General features: G+C 45.8%; 1 protein-coding gene across 1 annotated transcript in view; it reads right to left on the reverse strand.

Moving 5' to 3' along the window:
• The window catches only part of LOC311229199 (zinc finger protein 106-like), a 65,855-nt gene that overhangs the window by 1,800 nt on the left and 44,552 nt on the right, over nt 1-19,503 (reverse strand). Inside the window, exons 11-21 of the mRNA XM_084315268.1 lie at nt 17,746-18,517; nt 17,582-17,631; nt 17,339-17,472; nt 16,760-16,894; nt 15,977-16,093; nt 10,801-10,992; nt 10,416-10,478; nt 10,129-10,248; nt 9,748-9,819; nt 8,550-8,621; nt 532-678 (exon numbers count right to left, since the gene is read on the reverse strand). Of these exons, the coding sequence (XP_084171394.1) occupies nt 532-678; nt 8,550-8,621; nt 9,748-9,819; nt 10,129-10,248; nt 10,416-10,478; nt 10,801-10,992; nt 15,977-16,093; nt 16,760-16,894; nt 17,339-17,472; nt 17,582-17,631; nt 17,746-18,517 (1,874 nt within the window). The remainder of the gene's footprint in view (nt 1-531; nt 679-8,549; nt 8,622-9,747; nt 9,820-10,128; nt 10,249-10,415; nt 10,479-10,800; nt 10,993-15,976; nt 16,094-16,759; nt 16,895-17,338; nt 17,473-17,581; nt 17,632-17,745; nt 18,518-19,503) is intronic.

Below are 19,503 nucleotides of genomic sequence, written 5' to 3' on the forward strand. Positions count from 1 at the left end.
TCACAAAACTAATGGAATATCTTTAGGAAATCTACATTGCCACACAGTACCTACAGTATTCCAATACCTAGGTTCACTATACTATGACGCATAGTGCTTAAATGGGCACTTCATATATAAAAAAATAATAAAAAAAAAAAGTAAAAAAAGTTTTGCAGTCATTTAGTTTTACGGTTATTGAGAGTAAATTTGTTTGAATATGGCCACCAGTGATGTCATAAGGGACATTGAATTTTTGTGTTGTGTTACAGGATCTTGAAATTATGTAGATGACAAAATAGCAATACATTGTCTTATTAATTTATAGGAACTGCTACCTTATAATTTCATTGAGCTGTAATCAACACAAAACAAGGATTCAATGTCCCCGATGACATCAATGGTGGCCACAGTCAAACTAATTTACTCTCAATAACCATCAAATTAAATAATTTTTATTTTGGTGAAGTGCCCCTTTAAGTGGTCTGGTAATGCCAAGCACCCTGCCCATGCTGCTCATGTTGGTGCTAGAAGAGGGCATCAGTTTATTACCAGTCTAATAAAGTCTCTTGTGGCGAAGAAGGCTTCGCAGCCCCTCCAGCGACACTTGGCAGTCTGCTGCTGAGGGTTGTTGTGGTCCTTGAGCAAGTGATGCAGAAGGTGCTCCACCATCCCGAAGATCAGGGCACAGCCATGCCACTACACAGGAAGAAGAGAGAATGAAGATCAGAGCACAGCCATGTCACTACACAGGAAGAAGAGAGAATGAAGATCAGAGCACAGCCATGTCACTACACAGGAAGAAGAGAGAATGAAGATCAGAGCACAGCCATGTCACTACACAGGAAGAGAGAACCCAGGCTTAAAAAAGGTACATCTCATCTTTGTCAAATTCCCAACTGTAATTTTGAAAAAAAAAAAAAATCATCTCGACACTATTTTTCTATCATCTGGCATCATACCGACCCTTACTTTACTTACTTACGCCTTTTACCCTGTTTGGGGCATAGACCGTCAACAAGGGTTCTCCAAGCATCCCGATCCTGAGCCAACCTTTCAAGCTGGCCCCAGGTGTGTCCCATGTGTTGTCCCTACCAAATAAACTATCAAATCAAATCTTCTTGGCATCATCTTCCAAGTCTCTGCGCCAGGTGTTTCGTGGTCGGCCTCTCTTTCTTTTCCCTTGGGGGTTCCACCTGAGAAATTGTCTTGTGATGCTCAGGGATGGTTTACGGAGTGTATGGCCAATCCATCTCCAACGCCGTTGGAGAATCTCTTTCTCTGCTGGCTGTTGTTGTGTTTGTTGCCACAGGTCTTTATTGCTGATGGCCAGCGAATCTGGAGGATTCTGGTTACAGGACAGGTGTTAAACTTGTAGTTTATTGGTTGTTGTGACAGTGGTCCTCCAGGTCTCAGCGCCATAGAGTAGGACTGACTTCACGTTGGTGTTAAATATCCTGATCTTGGTTGTGATGGAAATGTCTCTTGAGCGCCAGATGTTTTTTAGTTGGAGAAAGGCTCCTCTGGCCTTGCCAATCCTGGCTCTCACATCAGCATCTATTCCACCTTGCTTGTTAACCATGCTGCCCAGGTAGGTGAAGTTGTCTACCTCTTCCAACGCTTCTCCTTCCAGAATGATGGGTGATGTGTTGTCAGCATTGATTCTCATGACCTTGCTCTTCCCTCTGTGGATGTTAAGCCCAAGCCGAGTAGAGTTGTCAGCGATGGTACTGGTCTTTTCCTGCATCTGCTGCTGGGTGTGAGAGAGAAGGGCCAGGTCATCTGCAAAGTCGAGGTCTTCTAACTGCGTCCATAATGTCCATTGTATGCGATTTCGTTTCTCTGCCGTGGATTGCTTCATGACCCAGTCTATTGCCAGCAGGAACAGAAATGGTGACAACAAACAGCCCTGTCTCACTCCAGTTTTTATCTGGAAGGCGTCGTGGGTTGACCGCCATGAATTACCCTGCAGGTCATCCCCTCATTAGGAGTTCCTGATGATATTTCTGTACTTCTCTGGCACGCCGTAGTGTCTGAGTAGCTTCCAGAGGGTCTCTCTATTCACGCTGTCGAAAGCCTTTTCGTAGTCAATGAAATTAATGAATAGGGGTGAATTCCACTCTAATGACTGCTCCAGTATTATCCGCAGTGTTGCAATCTGGTCTGTGCAGGATCTGTTTTTGCGGAAGCCCACCTGGTGGTCTCGTAGCTGTGGGTCGACGGCGTCCTTCATCCTGTCCAGTATAATCCTGTTGAATACTTTTCCTGGGATGGAGAGTAATGTGATCCCTCTGTAGTTTGCACATTGGCTCAGATCTCCTTTCTTCGGTATTTTGACGAGGTATCCCGCCTTCCATTCTGATGGGATGTGTTCTTCTTCCCATATCTTCTTGAAGAGAGGATGGAGCATCTCTTCCATCGTCTCTATATCGGCCTTCAGTGCTTCTGCCGGAATATTGTCGGGTCCTGCAGTCTTGCCGTTCCTCAGCTTCTTGATGGCTTTGCGGATCTCTTCTTTTGTTGGCACGCTGCAGTCTATCAGCAGATCCCTGTCAGCTTGCTGGATGTCTGGTGGGTCCTGTGGTGCTGGTCTGTTTAGCAGTTCCTCAAAATGTTCTACCCATCTTTCCTTTTGTCTTTCCTCTCCGATGATTGGCTGTCCATCTTTGTCCTTAACTGGTCTACTAAACTTTCCTGACAGCTTCTTGGTGGTGTTATATAAGTCTTTCAAATGTCCATGTCTAGCTGCTTCTTCAGCCTCTGCCGCAAGACTCTCTATATGGTCCTTCTTGTCTGCCTTGATGCTTTTCTTAATCCTTTTTGTGGCTTCTGTGTACTGGTTTTGTGCTTTGACCTTTTCGGCTCTTGTTCGACTGTTGTTGATTAGTGCCTTCTTCCCTTTCCTCTCCTCTATCTTCCTCAATGACTCTGCTGATATCCACTCCTTGTGGTTGTGTTTCTTCGGGCCCAGTACTTCTTTGCACGTTGTACTTACTGCTTCCTTCACAGACTTCCACTTCTTGTCGATGTTTTCCTCCTCTTCTTCTATCAACTCTTGCAGGGCTTGAAACTTGTTCCTAAGTGTGAGTTTGTATTCTTCTAACTTGCTTGGGTCTCTCAGAAGTGCTGTGTTGAATGTTTGTCTCCGATTCTTCTCCCCTGTCCAGTTTTTCTTTAATTTCAGCTTCAGCCGGGCAACCAGGAGGTGGTGGTCTGAGGCAACATCAGCTCCTCTCCTAACACATACATCTTGAAGGGACCTCCTGAAATTCTTAGTGATGCACACATGGTCTATCTGGTTTTCGGTGTTGAGGTCCGGTGAGATCCAAGTAGCTTTGTGTATCCTTTTGTGGGGGAAAATGCTTCCGCCGATGACCAGGTTGTTAGTGGCACATAGGTTTGCGAATCTCTCCCCGTTGTCGTTCATCTCTCCTATACCTTGCTTTCCCATTGTCTCCTCGTAGCCTCTGTTGTCACTTCCTACCTTGGCATTGAAGTCTCCCATTATGATGTTTTAGGACCCCTTCTCTTCTCCCTCTACACTAAATCACTGGGTAACATTATCATGTCTCATGGCTTCTCCTACCATTGTTATGCCGACGATACTCAACTCTTCCTCTCCTTCCCTCCCTCAGATATCCACGTCTCTGAGCGGATCTCGGCCTGTCTGTCCGACATCTCCGCCTGGATGACGACCAACCACCTCAAACTGAACCTAAGCAAAACAGAATTGCTCCACCTGCCGGCCAAATCCTCCCCCCTGACCGACCTTTCCATCACAGTCGAGAATGCAGCTGTGACCGCGTCCCTGACCGCCAAGAACCTTGGTGTTGTTCTCGACGACCAGTTGAACTTCTCTGCTCACATCGCAGCGACAACCAGAACCTGTCGATTCCTCCTGAGCAACGTCAGAAGGATCCGCCCCTTCCTGACAAAAGAAGCCACCCAACTCCTCGTCCAATCAACAGTCATCTCCCGCCTCGACTACTGCAACGCACTGCTCGCTGGCCTCCCGGCCACTGCCACTAAGCCTCTTCAACTCATTCAGAACGCAGCGGCCTGCCTGATCTCAAACCTACCGAAGTCGGCCCATGTCAACCCACTTCTTAGGGACCTGCACTGGCTCCCCATTACTGCACGAATCGGCTTCAAGGCCCTCGACCTAGCATACCGTGCAGCAAAGGGAACCGCCCCCGCCTACATCCGGTCAATGGTCTCCAACTACACACCCTCAAGACCCCTACGCTCTGCATCTTCTGGCCGCCTCAGACCTACTCCTATCCAAGCTCCGGGAGGGTCATCAAAGAGAAGTCGCCTATTCTCAGTCCTTGCCCCACAATGGTGGAATGAATTACCCACCCCAGTTAGGACAGCCGAAACACGTCCAATCTTTCGCCGTCGACTAAAGACGCACTTCTTCAACCATTATCTGATTTTTTTTTTTTTTTAAATAAATAAAAAATCTAACGCTAACTAACCGTACTGTCATGCACTTGTCCTAATAAACTAACCTACACTGTAGCACTCAACACTTTGATGAACATTGTTGCTCAGCTGATAGAGTTGTGCCCTTCCTGATGGCTTGTCGTACAGAACTTGTAAGTCGCTTTGGATAAAAGCGTCAGCTAAATGACTAAATGTCTTTCTGGGTATTTCTGAATGATGTCCTGTAGTCTGCTGCTATTCTTCTTTTCTCTCTTCATTGCTGTCATTTGTAGGGGCATAGCACTGGATAATGTTCATGTTTATTTTTGCCTTCATAGTTCTAAAGCAGGGGTCTCAAACTCGCGGCCCAATTGCGGCCCGCGGGATGATATTTTGCGGCCCCCTACTGGACATCAAAGTGTAGTGTTAATGCGGCCCGCGCGCAACTGTTTGCCAAGTCGTTGCGCGAGAGTTGGAAGTTTTATTTATTTTATCACTTGTAGGCTACCATAGCGCAGGCTCAAGACAGCAACGTTATGTTAGTGACTTGGTTGAAACGTGATTCCGGAGTGATATCAAGTAAAGTGGAAGCAAATGCAGCCTCGCTATCTCTCTCCTCTGCGAGCAGTGTGCTCTGCATGTCCGGCTGCACTGCCACTGTCTGTCTGTGTACGAGTCTGGTCCAATCACATACGCGTCCCGTCAGCGTTTTTCCCCCTCACCCACAGTCTGCGAATCAGAGGCAGAGTAGGGGAGTAGAGCGGGTCTTCACGGACTGCATGTCGTCTCTCTCGTTCAGTTCAAGTCGGAGCAGAGTTGGCAGCGCATCTACAGTAAACTCGCTCCCAGTTTTATCTCTGTGAGATAAATGTAGCTATTAGCCTATTTTCGCCAGCAGGCAGCCAGCAGAAAAATATGGCATTTTCAAAGATGGTCAGTAAAAGAAAAGTCGACTGCAATTCAAAGGTGAATGGACGGGAAAATATGCGTTCATCCTGAGTCCAAGCCAGGGGCGTAGCTGGAGATTCTGGGCCCCATGAAAGAAACAATTTGTGGGCCCCCCCAATCTATTAAAAAATGTGGGGCCCCCAATCTATAAAAAAATGTGGGGCATTTATTTATTGATGAAAACGCATAATATGGTTTTTACCTATTTTTTTTTTATAATACAGGCAATTATACTTTTGAGTCATCTACATTAACTTACTTTAGGATAATAATAAAACCATATTAATAAAAAGATAATAATAGTGTTCTCTGGGCCCCCCCCCCCCCCCCCAGTGCTGGGCCCTTGGAATCATCCTAACCCCCCCCCCCGCTACTCCCCTGGTCCCAGCACCAAACCAATTATGTGACTAAAGTGCCTGAAGAACCGTTCATGTCCTGAAGAACTGTTCATGTTCTGAAATGTTATTGCTAAAGATTGAGAAGATTGGATCAGTTGTACTTTTTTTTTGAATACTTGAAACCCTTTTTTTGTGGAATATTTGATGCGGCCCAGCCTCACCCAGACTCTACCTCCAGCGACCCCCAGGTAAATTGAGTTTGAGACCCCTGTTCTAAAGGAAGCTGCAATGATCCTAGGACCATGTGCCTCCCATCCAATAAGTGCTCTCTGGGCAGCCTTGGACAGCATCAAAGCCACTCCCTGGGTATGGTGTGCATCGACCTCTTCATGGCCTGAGTACAGTGTCATCTCGCCTGTGGCGAGCCTCTTCTGGCCGGATCCGATCCACCTTGATTCACTGATTCCGAGTATGGCAAGATTGTAATTCCTCATCTCGGCAGCCACCTGCACAGTCTTTCCGGCTTCATACATGGTCCTTACATTCCATGTTCCGATGGTGGTAATGGCCCTGCTTGAGAGAATGGTGGTCGGCAGGGTAGCTTCCGGATGTTTCCGGCTTTCACTACACTGCGTCATACTTCCTACCTGAGGTCCATCCTCTCTCAGGGCCGGAGATTCTTGGTTTTTCTTTGTTGACGTTTTTGTAGCAATGAGGTTTTTACAGGATGGGGTCGCTGGCCCCAAGCCCAACCTTCCACCATTTCTGGCTTCTGGTGTTTTGGAGTTGGTTTGTTAGTCCCCTCCCCTGGCCTATTGTCTTCCAGGTAATGGATTACAGCCTCATACCACGTGAGGCCAGACAGGTTTCGGGTTGTGTACAAGCTGTCTCGGCACGTCAAGCCCAACCAACTCCTGCTACTGTGTAACGAAAGCTGCGACCAAACGAGCATTTTCGTCCCAGCAGCACAAGACAGGCATACCGATCCAGTCGGACCAAAATCCCACTGCTGAGAGTAATGTTTTTCTGGGAACTTTTAGAATTAGAATACATTTTAAATAAATAAAAAGACATATTTGGCTGGTTTGGTAGACATTGTTTGACTGTTGTGTGGTTCAGCATGACGCCTGATTATTGTAATGATGCCAGCAAACAGAAAAATGTGACCTCGCCCAGCGCTTTCAACCACAAGTCGCGCAAGTCAAATTGCGTCAAATCACAACAAAACGTCTTGCGTGGGCGGAGTTATATTTACATTTGAATGAAGGCGAGCGAGTGCCTCGGAGTTTCGAGTGACGCCCATAAATACAATGAGCACATGGGCTTGTGTTTAAAAAAATGTAAACAAACAAATTCTCGGCATCAGGAACAGCAATAGATGCATCGGATCTAATGAACGAGTACATATTGGACTTTGCTAGTCTTGTTGATGACTAGTCTGCATTGGAGAGTTCTTCGTTGCAAGGCATCACAAACAACTTAAATCAGAAATAAGCATTGCACCGGAAACCGGAAGAACTCGACGAAGAAGAAATCGCAGTCTTATGAAGGAGCAGACTCCGGGCTTTTGATTGGCATCTATATTTAATAAAAGTACACTACACCAGCAGCTGACAGCGGAAGACCAACCATATCACGCCGTTTATATTTCACGTTGTCAAACCTCAATGTTATTGCCCCAAATGTATTGTTTCTTTACCTTCCTTTGTTTTGACGTCACTAGAGCCTTGAAATAGGTTAACAAATAGGTTAAAGGTTCTAGGTTAAAAATAACCCGAATTATGTGGATGAATTTAGGATTTTCTAGCCCAGGGTGAGAAAGACCTGTGTGTACCAAATGGGCACTCGCGTGTAAAACCTTCTCTTTTCTAAGGTTGAGCCTAAAATAAGTTTGACAACATTTGTAATGGTACATTCGATTTATAGTCCTATTTGATCTGCAATATCGTTTGACAGTTTGATCTGAATTTAATTCAATGGTACAGGCTCGTGCACCATTGCTAGATGTATGCATTTATACGATAAAAGCGGCCCGCTTGTTACAGGCACAGAAACGGCCCATTGAGAACAGGACTGAAACAGAGGCCTGTAACTTGCGATGGTGAACACCATCTCTTGTTCGTTATAGCTACCTGCCAACTGAATAGAGGCCTTGCATGGAATGTTTGCGTGATTCTCTTTCTTCCGACATGGCTGCCTGTAACCATTGGTAACCACATTTGAAAGAAAATGCCTAATTTCTGTGCAGTGGTCGAGTAGGTAAAACATTGGAAAAGCTTTATATTACCGTGTGTTATATTTCTTTTTTTTTGTATCCACTTTTTCTCCCCATTTTCTATTTTTCTCCCATCCCAATTTCGTATTATCCAATTCTTCCCTCCCCTGTCTTGATCGTTGCTAGACTATGCCTCCCACAAGTTGGTTGTAGTGAGGACAGAAGCCTTGCATCACGTGTCCCCTCCGGTAGACGAGGAGGCAGCCTGTCGCATCTTTTCACCGCAGCAGCTCGAACTCTCAGTGGCGAGGAGTAACGCGTGGGAGGCATCACGCTGCCCCCGCTACTTCCTGCTTCCGTCGCACCGGCGTCACCAAACCGACCTGTAGGAGTCGCTGTCCACAACGTCAAATCCCCACCCACCGGCTTTCCCACCCTCTAACACTGCCAATTGTGTTAGTATGAACGACCGGCCAGCCGGTAGCAACGGCGAGAGCTGGGCTCGAACCCAGCATCTCCTGCGTTAGAGGCGAGCGCCTTGCCCACTGCACCAATCAGCCGCCCTGTGTGTTATATTTCTATTGATATATTTCTATCCATATATTTCGTCTCTTCCAACAAGGAGGGAATGATCATCATCTTACCCAGCAGCGGTGGTTCCTCATCAGGTTGAGTTTTACTGCCTGAACGCTCCCATCGTTACAGCCCGTGTAGATCTGTGAGGGAGACATTAGTTAAAGCTGAATGCAGGCACTCCAATAAAAAGTTGTTTACCGCAGGTTCTTTGTGGTGGTGGCAAGCAGGGATGGGCTATATAGTGGAGCAGTGTAAAGGACTGTGTACAATATACAAGAGCGGCACGGTGGTGTAGTGGTTAACACTGTCGCCTCACAGCAAGAAGGTCCAGGTTTCGATTCCCGCTTGGGGACCAGGTTTCCATGATACCAGGTACTCAGGTGGGGTATCTCCCAGGCCTTTCTGTGTGGAGTTTGCATGTTCTCCCCGTGCTCGCAAGGGTTTCCCCCCAGATAAGATCAACTCAATGGAAAAACATGCACAACAGATCGCTAACGCTGTGGCGTCCTTGACGAAGACGGACAGGAGCACTTGGATTGGTCCCCGGGGCGGGGCTCACGTTGACGCCCTATCTGCTCCCGGCTGCCCATGGGGGGAAGGACAACGGGATGGGAAAAGTGCAGAGAGACATTTCATCGGCGACTCAGTGCATGTGTGTGTGTGTTCCTGTGGGTCGCCCATCTCGCGTGTGTGTGTTAAAACTGCATGACAAATAAAGACTTCTAGTCTAACCAAATAAAATTATCAATGTGATTTAGTATCAGTTTGGGAAATGCATTAGTCTTTATTAGCCTGTCTGATAGTGTGGATGACCACTAGGGTTGCCTGCTGGCCCCAAGCGGTACCGTCTGTGTTTTCAACACAGAGCCTCTTTGCTTTGTTGCTTCGTTGCCTCCGTGTGCTTTCTTTTTTTGGTCGAGGTAGCTGCATTTTTGTTTTCCAGTGTAAAAAAAAATTATAATAAATAAAAACCATGCGTTCTGTGCAGGAAGAAACTTCTCGTTTGTTCCAAGGCTTCTACTTCTGGTATCGCGAGAAGGCCGACTAAGCCGTATCTCACCAGACCATTCGAGGCTAGAGCAGAGAAGGTGAGTGCCGTGTTGAAGCACCGGTGCTCTCTTGCTTTGTACGTGCTCCAGAACTTTAAAAACGCACATGGTCGCTTTAAACTCTTGAAAATGTACCTCATTGTTGCTCATCCATATTCGCTAAAACCTCAGTGACACTTCACTCTGTATTTGCTTAGACAAGGTTGGGTAGACTCACCATGCTCTTGTGGATTGTCATACATAGTATCATGTCACTGTGACCCCCGTACACCTGCAGGCGGTCATGAGACTGGAGGAGGAAGGAGGAAAGAGTTAGTTCAGGGAGGGAGATAAATATAAATACAATATAAATATCATAATACAAGATCAGGGACAATATTCACAAAGCATCTCAAGTACTGGTCACTGATCTAGAGTCAGCTTCAAGTCTGTTTGGATGAGGTCATGAAGACAAGTGTTCCCGGTCACTGATCTAGAGTCAGCCTCAAGTCTGTTTGGATGAGGTCATGAAGTGCTCCCGCCTCCCGGTCACTGCACTCAAGTCTCTGGGAAGCTTTGCGAATACGGGCCGAAGTTGAGATCAAGTGTCACTACCTACCTGTAACTCATAGACGCGCACCAGCTTGTCCACGCAGGCGGTCACCATCACCTTGCCCAGGATGGCTAGCGCTGTGACAGGCATGCCGTGACCCTTGTAGATGCGCACCAGCTCCCCCGTCTGCACGTTGGAGGTGGAAGACAGAAGTGCCGACAGGGTAGCGATGAGCTATATAGTCAAAGCAGCATTTATACTGTATAGTCCTGGGGCAGAATTATCGGAAGCAAACGTTGTGATTGGAGGATCAAGAAAAGAGGGCGGGGCTTGAGACTGATGGACAGACTTACATGGATGTTGTGAGCGTGAACAGCTGTGTCGGTAGAGCCGCTAAAGACCAGGTCATTCACCACCTGACAACGGAAAGAACACCAACTTCAGTACAGTGATAAGAGCTTTCATCCATCCAATTAATTATTAACAGTGATAGAATGTTGCCAAATTAATAGTTGATAAAAATAGATAGTCCACAAATGAATGCAATTATACGGAAAACCCTATTTAAATCCAGTGCTTATCTGATGCCAAAACATATTGTGAAGCCAGATAATTGTTTATCATTTTCCAACAATGACTAATGACTCATAAAGAATATGTCAAAGACCCTCTAAAGACACATTTGAAAAGGTTCAAAGCTGGCGAGGACGATGTGGAGGGGGGTCCCCTCTTCCTCACCTTCATGCAGAGCACCGTCTTGGTGTGCCCCTCCAGGGTGCGCAGCAGCAGGCCGCTCTTAGCGTCCCGCACGCTGATGGTGCTGTCGAAGGAGCCCACCAGCAGGACCCGCCGGGCCCCCTCCTGGGCCGTGGCCAAGCAACTCACCCCCCGGGAGCCGTGGCACTCGAACACATCCAGCTCCTTCAGGTTCTATATATATATATATAGAGAGCGAGAGCGAGAGAGAGAGCGAGAGAGATAATGCGAGTTTTAGTTTGTATCGCTTCAGACATTCATGTTGAGCGGAGTTTAAAGATCCGTACATCTACATGTAAACAAATGGGTACAAAATTACAAATTATAATATTAATAAAGCGGGGGCGGTCAGGTGGCGTAGCGGAGATTGCGTTCGTCACCAACCCCGGAGACGCTAGGATTCGCCTGTTCGAATCCAGCTCACAGCTCCGGGGTTGTCACCAGCTTGGCTGGCCGTTCACACTAATACAATTGGCAGTATTAGAGGGTGGGAGAAGCTGGCGGGGTGGGTCCGGGTCATTGTAAACAGCGACTCCTACAGTTCGGTCGGGGCGCCTGCTAAGCGCGGATAGGATCTAAGTGGGATAGTGTGATCCTTCCACACGCTACGCCCTCTCAGTGAGCCAGGTGAAAAGAAGCGGTTGATTGGCTAGACGTGTGTCGGAGGAAGCACGTGATAGCCTCCACTCTCCCAGACCGACTGTGGGGGGTAAGTGCGCAGCGACCAGGAAGGGGATTGGGAATTGGCATAACGACTAACATTGGGATAGGAGAAAATCGGAGGAAAAGGGAGGGGGGAAAAGATCAATAAAAAAATTAAAAATAATAATAATATTAATAAAGTAATTGAGACATGTTTTCATTCTCTAGCTGAAAGGACACAATATAGCCCACGTACAAATATTATATCAGCTATATGTTGTGGCTGTAAAACCTTTATGTTGGTGATGTTTGTAAGAACAGGCTTTACAATGAATATGTTAAAAAGGGACACTTCACCAAAAAACAATGCAGATTTATTTTGCACATAATCTCACACACATCCAAAAACTCTTAGTAGTTTTGCACACATTCATTTAGTTTGACAGTTATTGAGAGTAAATGAGTTTGAATATGGCCACCAGTGATGTCATTGGGGGCATTGAATCTAGGGATGCACCGATATGAAAATTTGCCACCGATACCGATTGTTCAACTAACACAATCGGCCGATACCGATATTTGTGGCAACAATTTTTTTTGTAATATTTTTTAAATATTTTTTTTTTGTAATTTTCTTTTTTTAATATATATATATTTTTTTTATGAAACTACTGTATATTTGTGTTACAAATTGTGCTCACCGATATGAACATAGGCCTCTTTACTTACTTAAAAAAAAGGAAACATCAAGAAATAGCACTATCTCTCTCCCAGTATGTTCTGCAGGGCTGCAGCTAGATACTAGTTCTCCCAGCATGGTCTACCTGCTGGGCTGCAGGCGCAGCTAGATACTATTGTCTCAACCAATGACATTTTGATTGACAGTCGATTCTGCCAATTACGTCACACACCGCTTGCACCCGCCTCTGCTGTTACCACCAATCGGCAAGCGCGTATACATTTTTTACTTCGGCTTTTGTCCGCCATTGATTTTGACAAGAGCTTTTCTACAACAACAACAATGGCGGCGCGGCTGACGTTTAGCTTTTAGCTCCGCAGGATGACTTAAATGAGGCATAATGATTTTACTGCAACTAATGTTATAATAAAACAAAGCCTTTCTATACATGTGTCTGATTGAAAACGTTATTAACAGATTGCAGAATGGGTAAAACTCAGGGCTCTGTGAGCAACAGAAGGAACTGAGCTAGTATGAACGCTTGCTACGTTCGGGTAAATAATATGCTGATGTTATTGAACGTGTAACACTAACTATATAACGTTAGTGCCACAAAACGAATGCCTTGTTAATCATAAGTAGTAACTTTGATGCAGTAGCTTGTGTGTGTGTGTGTGTGTGGGGGGGGGACTGGGGACGGCGTTGTGCAGGTCGCGAGTGAACTTTTTTTTGTCTTGACGCTACACAAATTGATGGATATTTATCGGCTACTGCCATCGGCACATTCGAGCTTATCGGCCGATAGGCCGATTGCAGTCAACAAGGCACTTATCGGCCGATACCGATACCCGACCGATACATCGGTGCACCCCTAATTGAATCCTTGTGTTGTGTTCAGGGCTTGACATTAAAGGGGAACTATCTTATAAATGGCCTTTTCCAGTTGTTAGCATTGTTTTCTAGCAATGTGGGTTTATACCAACACTGACTAGATGTGAAATTCTCATTTGGTCCCATTCCTACAGTTCAGTTGATACAAGATCCTCCCCCAGTGAACTAAGCCATTCAGAATTGCCTCGCTAGCCTACGTAGTAATGCTGATTTGCATATCTCAGCTCCTTCTGTGGTTGTAGCCACCGCCCACAATCAACAATTCGAGGAAGTTAGTGTAACATTGAAGTTATGACCAAAACGGAGCGAGTGGAAATAATGCGGAAGCGGTTTCCCTGTCAGACACTTGCACTTCCCCAAAAGAGAGAAAGAGAGGGAGAGAGAGAGAGAGGCTCATACGGAGCAATCTCTCCTCTGTCTCTCCCCCTGCATTTGACATACACTCGCAACTCGAGCCACGCACACACACTCTTGGAGCGATCTCTCCTCTCTCCCTCTCTATCTCTCTCCATCTGTCTCTCCCTCTCTCTATCTGTCTCTCCCTCTCTCTCTATCCCTCTCTCTCTCTCTCTCTCTCTCTCTCTCTCTCAAAGTTATCTGCCAGTGCAGGTGGGTGACTGTCAGTCTGTCACTCAAAGCGCATTACAAGTATGGGCGGAGCCCACCCAAAAACAGCTTGGAATCTGGAAGTGCAGAAAGTGGTGCTCTACAGCAGTGGTTCCCAAAGTCGGGGTCGCGACCCAAAGGTGGGCCGCGAGAAGCCACGGGAGGGCCGCGAGATGATTAAAAAAAAAAAAATAAAAAATAAAAATTGTCAGGCCACTGAACTTAGAAGCAGGCCAGGACAGTGTTTCTAGTTGTATTCTAAAATTCTATTCTATTGTATTCTAAAATGTGACTATATGGTTTTATATTAACTTAATAAATAAACAAAAACGAAAAATCTACTTATTTCAACGAACATTTCAAACTAAATAACAGATTATGCACATAAAACGCTGAAAACAACTGAAGCAACAATAGTATTTTAACACTTTGACTGCCGGAAAACGCTTTAGAGCGTCATTCCCGGCCATGCTCAAGTTGCCGGAGGACGCTGTACAGCGTCCTTATATCAATATTTAAAAAATCTGCGATCGGATTCATATTTCCCCTCCACTGGCCTGAGATCCACCAGGAGGACCCACTGAGCTCTCTGGCGGTTCAGGAGCGCCATCTGGTGGCCGATCGGCGCAATCGCCAAACAGGAAGTGCTATGGAGGTTGTGCTGGTCGACCATATTACTTCCGGGCACTCTGTTTGGCTCACGGGACTCGATCTCGACACAATACATAGCGATCGATTGCCAATAACTCGATAAACAACATGATTTGGACATATTTACTATTATACAAGCTGGAAATGGACCCGATATTTCTACATACCATAATAGGTAAATGACTGTTCCACGCTCATCGCCCAACGGCGCGAGGAGGATACGGTAAGATTCAGCGTAACTTATTTTTGATCGTATTCCATATAAACTGTTATGATGAACATATCACCCACACTAGATGAATGATATAACGCTGCCCACGGAATTATAAACGATCCCCCGCCCATCCGGTCATCATCAGATCATACGTAGATCATTCTAGAATCTAGAAGTACGTCCAATTGAAATTTTTTATATCGCCCCGATTGCCATCAAACTGTATTTCATCATCAATATAATGCATTTGGGGCTATATATCACGTTCTGGAGAAAGCTGCAGAAAGAGATGAAAACATACTTATACATTAGACCATACTTTACTATGAATATGTGAATGAAAAAGTTTAACGTTGCTACACAATGAACAATACATATAGGACTTTGAATGGGCCCTAATAATGGCAATGTAGCAATAGAATTTAAAAAGTTATAGCCATGCAAAGAAGGGGTACTTCTCCATAGACAAATAGAGCCGGCAACCTATGGTATATAATGAATCTAACCCATGGCACCCAAAGTGTTAATGAGGCTATTATTATTATCATTCTTATTTTGCAACAAGTTAGCCCTCTCATAAATAGCACATATAAATGAATAACTAACTTGAACTAACTTAATAGGATCGAAGTGATATTTGGCTTAAAAAATCGGTCGCCTGGCAAAAAAAAAAAAAAAGAAAAGCTTCACGATGTGCATTGGGCCGCGGCTCTCTGACGCCTTATTTTCTGGGTCCCGGTCTGAAAAGTTTGGGAACCCCTGCTCTACAGTACTTGACTAGCAATACAAAACAATGCATTTGATTGAAAATAACCTTACAGATGTGTTCCATAGACTCACAGAAATTGTGTAAAATTGCCCAAATAGTGAAAGAAATAGCAAAATAGTTCCCCTTTAACTTTTTGGCTCACCAGCCACTGTGGCTAGTGGTTTTCCAAAGTCACTAGCCACTCAGCATTTTCACCAGCCAAAAATCACACACACACACTCTATTCCAAATATCCAGTTCGTTTTTATAGTGTAAAGTTTGGCTACTTGAGACAGAGAGACTCTCATTACGCGCAACGCAAGTAAGCGTGCACTGCGTTGAGAGAGAGCGAGAGACTCTTCACTACGACTCTAAAACGGTGACGCTGCACGCCGGTCTACCCGCCAAAGTGGCTGGTAAGAGTGACGGAGTTACACGCCACTGCCGAATTCTACCCGCATTTGGCGGGTGTTAATGTCAAGCCCTGGTTGTGTTAATTACAGCTCAATGTAATTAACACAACACAATAATTCAATGCTTGCTGCCGATTCCATCACTGGTGACCATATTCAAATGTATTTGCTCTCAACAACAGTCAAACTAAATGAATGCGTGCAAAACCGTTTTAAGAGTTTTTGGATGTGTCAGAGATTATGTGCAAAATAAATCAGTGTCGTTTTTTGGTGAAGTGCCCCTTTAACAATAAGCGTCAGAGGTTCTCACTCACCTTTATGTCATAGCTAACAACTGATCCATTGGTGAGCCCCACGTACAGGATGTTCCAGCCTATGTGCAAGCACAACACTCGATATGGCAGGGAGATCTTCTCAAGGCACTTATTTGTCTAGGAAAGAACAAGGGGGGAAAGATAAGGACAGTGATGTGGAATAATTTTGACTAGATATTATTCACAGAGGTAGAGTCTTTGATTAAGGATAGTTTACTGACAATGACATGTCGCAACATGGAGACCTAGGTTTCAGCAATGGCCCTAGTCCAGATCTCTGTAGAATGGCGGCTAACAAAGTATTTATATAGGAGAGTAGACAAAACCAGTGGAGCATTGACGTACATAATATGAATTATAGATGAGGTACAGGGATACCTGTATAATGACGTATACCTTTGAGAAGGCTGTGTGTGTACAAGTTGAAGGTTATGTGTAGATAGGGAGAGGGGGAGAGAGAGCGAGAGAGAGAAAGGTGGGGGGTAGTGCATGTAGATGGATATGTCTGGGAGTGAAGGCTATGTGTATGCGATTGTGCATGTGTGTGATGGATAGAAAGAGAGAGAGAAGTGTGTTGGTGAATTTCCCTCTTAGACAGGAACTGGTACAATGCCTGGATGAAACTTCATACAAAAAGCAAAACAGAAGGCTACACAGAACAAGGACAGGTGAAATATCCCTTCTATTGATGCAGGCCATGAAACATGGTACCGTACCTTAATACTGTAGCAGAGGATGGTCTGGTCACTGGAGCCGGTGTAGAGGCGCGCTGTGGTACCTTACCTTAATACTGTAGCAGAGGATGGTCTGGTCACTGGAGCCGGTGTAGAGGCGCACTGGTAGGTTGGGAGCAGACGACACCAGCAGACAGTTGACCTTGCTGGTGTGGCCCTTAAACACCGCCTGCAATTCCCTGGTCTGAACACACATTCGAGACAAACGGATAAAAGGTTGTTTTTTGTTGTTAAAGGTTGTTAAAAAGTATGCATTACACATATGTTTGTATTCCAGGGAGCGTTGAACCCTCGATCCATTGAGGTTATGTTGAAGTGGTATGTGGTCCAGTTATGCTGCTCTGAGTACGTCCCCTTCAAGTTGACAGGCTTCAAATGTGAAAGTATATAATCTAAAAGTACAATATTTCCTTTGAAATGTAATGGGAGTAAAAGTATAAAGTTCCCTAAAATGTAAATACTCAAGTAGCTCAAAATTGTACTTACCGGTAAGTATAGTACTTCAGTCAAAATACTTAGTTACTTTCCACCATTGATGCCCTCAAGTGCTGGTGGTGAAAGACATGGCTGACTATGTAAACCACTTGAAAAACACAAAAGCAATCCCTGACCATCATCATCATCATACCTCCAGACTGTAGGCCCGCGCAGTGTTGTCTCCAGAGCATGTGTACAGCAAGCCGCTGTGGACCTGCAGGCCATGCACGGGGCCCGTGTGGCCCTGGAACGGCCCACAGGACGGCTCCGCTTCTTCAGAGGAATCTAAAACAAGCAGGAGACACACAGACGGTGGGTTCTCGTGGTTTGCCCAACACTCCACTGTCTTATATGCCGTTCGAATAGTAACGCAAGTAGGAAGCGCGTGGCTCACCTGGTTGAATCTTGATGTTCTTCATCGAAGCAGATGGAACTTCAATTTTTCTGAAGGGCACAAAAGACAAAGAGACGAGGCTCACAGATATGCGAGGAGAAAAAGCCATCATCGTGACGTTCAGGGCGACGCACGCCAACATGCACTTCCGGGGCGCGACTAACCTGTCAGTTTGGTCTTCCTTAAACTTCACCGTTTGAGTCGCTGCAAACGTGACTTCCACGCCGGCCTCTTTCTGCGGAGGCACGGGGCGCGGGGGGGGAACGTCCGCGGACGAGTCGGACACGCTCTCGCTGTCCGAGTCTTCGATGTTGATGATATCCAGGTTGGAGGGTGCCACCATCTTCAAAGAGCCGTCGCCGTCACTGTCGTCCTCTCCGTCCGTGTCCTGTATGACGACGGATTGTCCCTGCGCCGGCTTGGGGGCCGCGGTGGGGGGCACAGGGGGGGCCATGCTGTCTCCCGACGACTCTCTTCCCTTGAGACGAGGATCCTCCCGCTCCTCTTGGCGGTCGTTCATCCTCTCGTACATCTCCTGCTTCACACTCTTCTTAGAGAAAGGCGGCGCCGAGGCTACCTCCGCCACCGAACTCAGTCTCTCCCGCTCCTCTTGGCAGTCGTTCATCCTCTCGTACATCTCCTGCTTCACACTCTTCTTAGAGAAAGGCGGCGCCGAGGCGGTGCTGATGGCGGGAGAGACCGAGTTCGGTGGCAGAGGTAGCGACGCCGGCCGCGGGGGATGTTGGCTGGTGGTCAACTGATGAGCGGCGTCAGTAGGAGGGACTGCTGCTCGACTGGCTGCTTCCTCTGTATAGCGTTCATACTTCTCCTGCTTTATTGACGCGTTCGTCTGGACAGAGGAGGTGGGGTGAGGGTGGTTGACAGGGGAGGCTGGTGGCAGCACGGTCCCGTCACTAGAGCCAGCAGTGTACCCACCTGAAAGACGTATGACATATGGACAAGTAAGGAGACATTCTTCCCCTTAAAGGCAAAACGTGGCGGGCGTGGCTCTCTGCTCACTGAAAGGAGATGTCAAGTTAGTATCATTAATACATTATCTCCCTGGTATCATATACATATTCTAAGTCAACCCCATGTGCAGATATATATAGCAAACTGTGTCTACTCTCTGTATAATATGCAATGCTCCATACTGAGTCTTAGTCTACCCTGGTATAAGTAGACTAGCAGATTTATCAGGATTATCAATAAATATATAAAATATCTGTATACAAACAAGGTCTATGGTGCTGCTAGTAGATTAATGAGTGATGCGTGAGTCCTTGTGCAAGGTGCACCAGAGGCTGTGCAGGGTGGGAATCGCCAGTTTCATCACGATACGATATTGATTCTTTGGACAACGATGCGATATTTGCCGATATCACAAAGTCTGCCACAATACGATACGATTCAGGTGCCTGCGATCGATATGAGACTATATCATATGCCCATGTAACACAAATCAGTAACATTTATATCAACTCAAAAAAGGAAACATAAGGAAATAATTTGACATTTTAGCTCTTCCAGACATTTAAAACAAATAGACCTCCTGTAAAGTAAAGTAAAGTGCCACGTTTTGATATATTGAGCTTTAAAATGTTCACAGCCTATTAAAGAAACTAATAACTTAAGTTCAATTTTTTGGAACTCACAACACACAACCTAAAACCCCTCCCTCCCCCAAACCATTCCTACAACAAATGTTTTATGTTGCATGATCATGTATACATTTATTATGTATTATATTTTTTATGTTTAAATATCAACATTATCTGGCCATCCTCTGTAAATACTATCAAACTCCTCTGACCTCATCTGGTCTGGTCTGGGACGCGAACGCACACACAGAGAGAAAGGGAGAATGGTTATAGCAGACGTAATGATATTTGAATATTTCAGCTAATGAAGTTTATTATCAC

Source organism: Notolepis coatsorum, assembly GCF_963971535.1.
Source record: "Notolepis coatsorum genome assembly, chromosome: 5".
In the NCBI taxonomy this organism is placed as follows: domain Eukaryota; kingdom Metazoa; phylum Chordata; class Actinopteri; order Aulopiformes; family Paralepididae; genus Notolepis; species Notolepis coatsorum.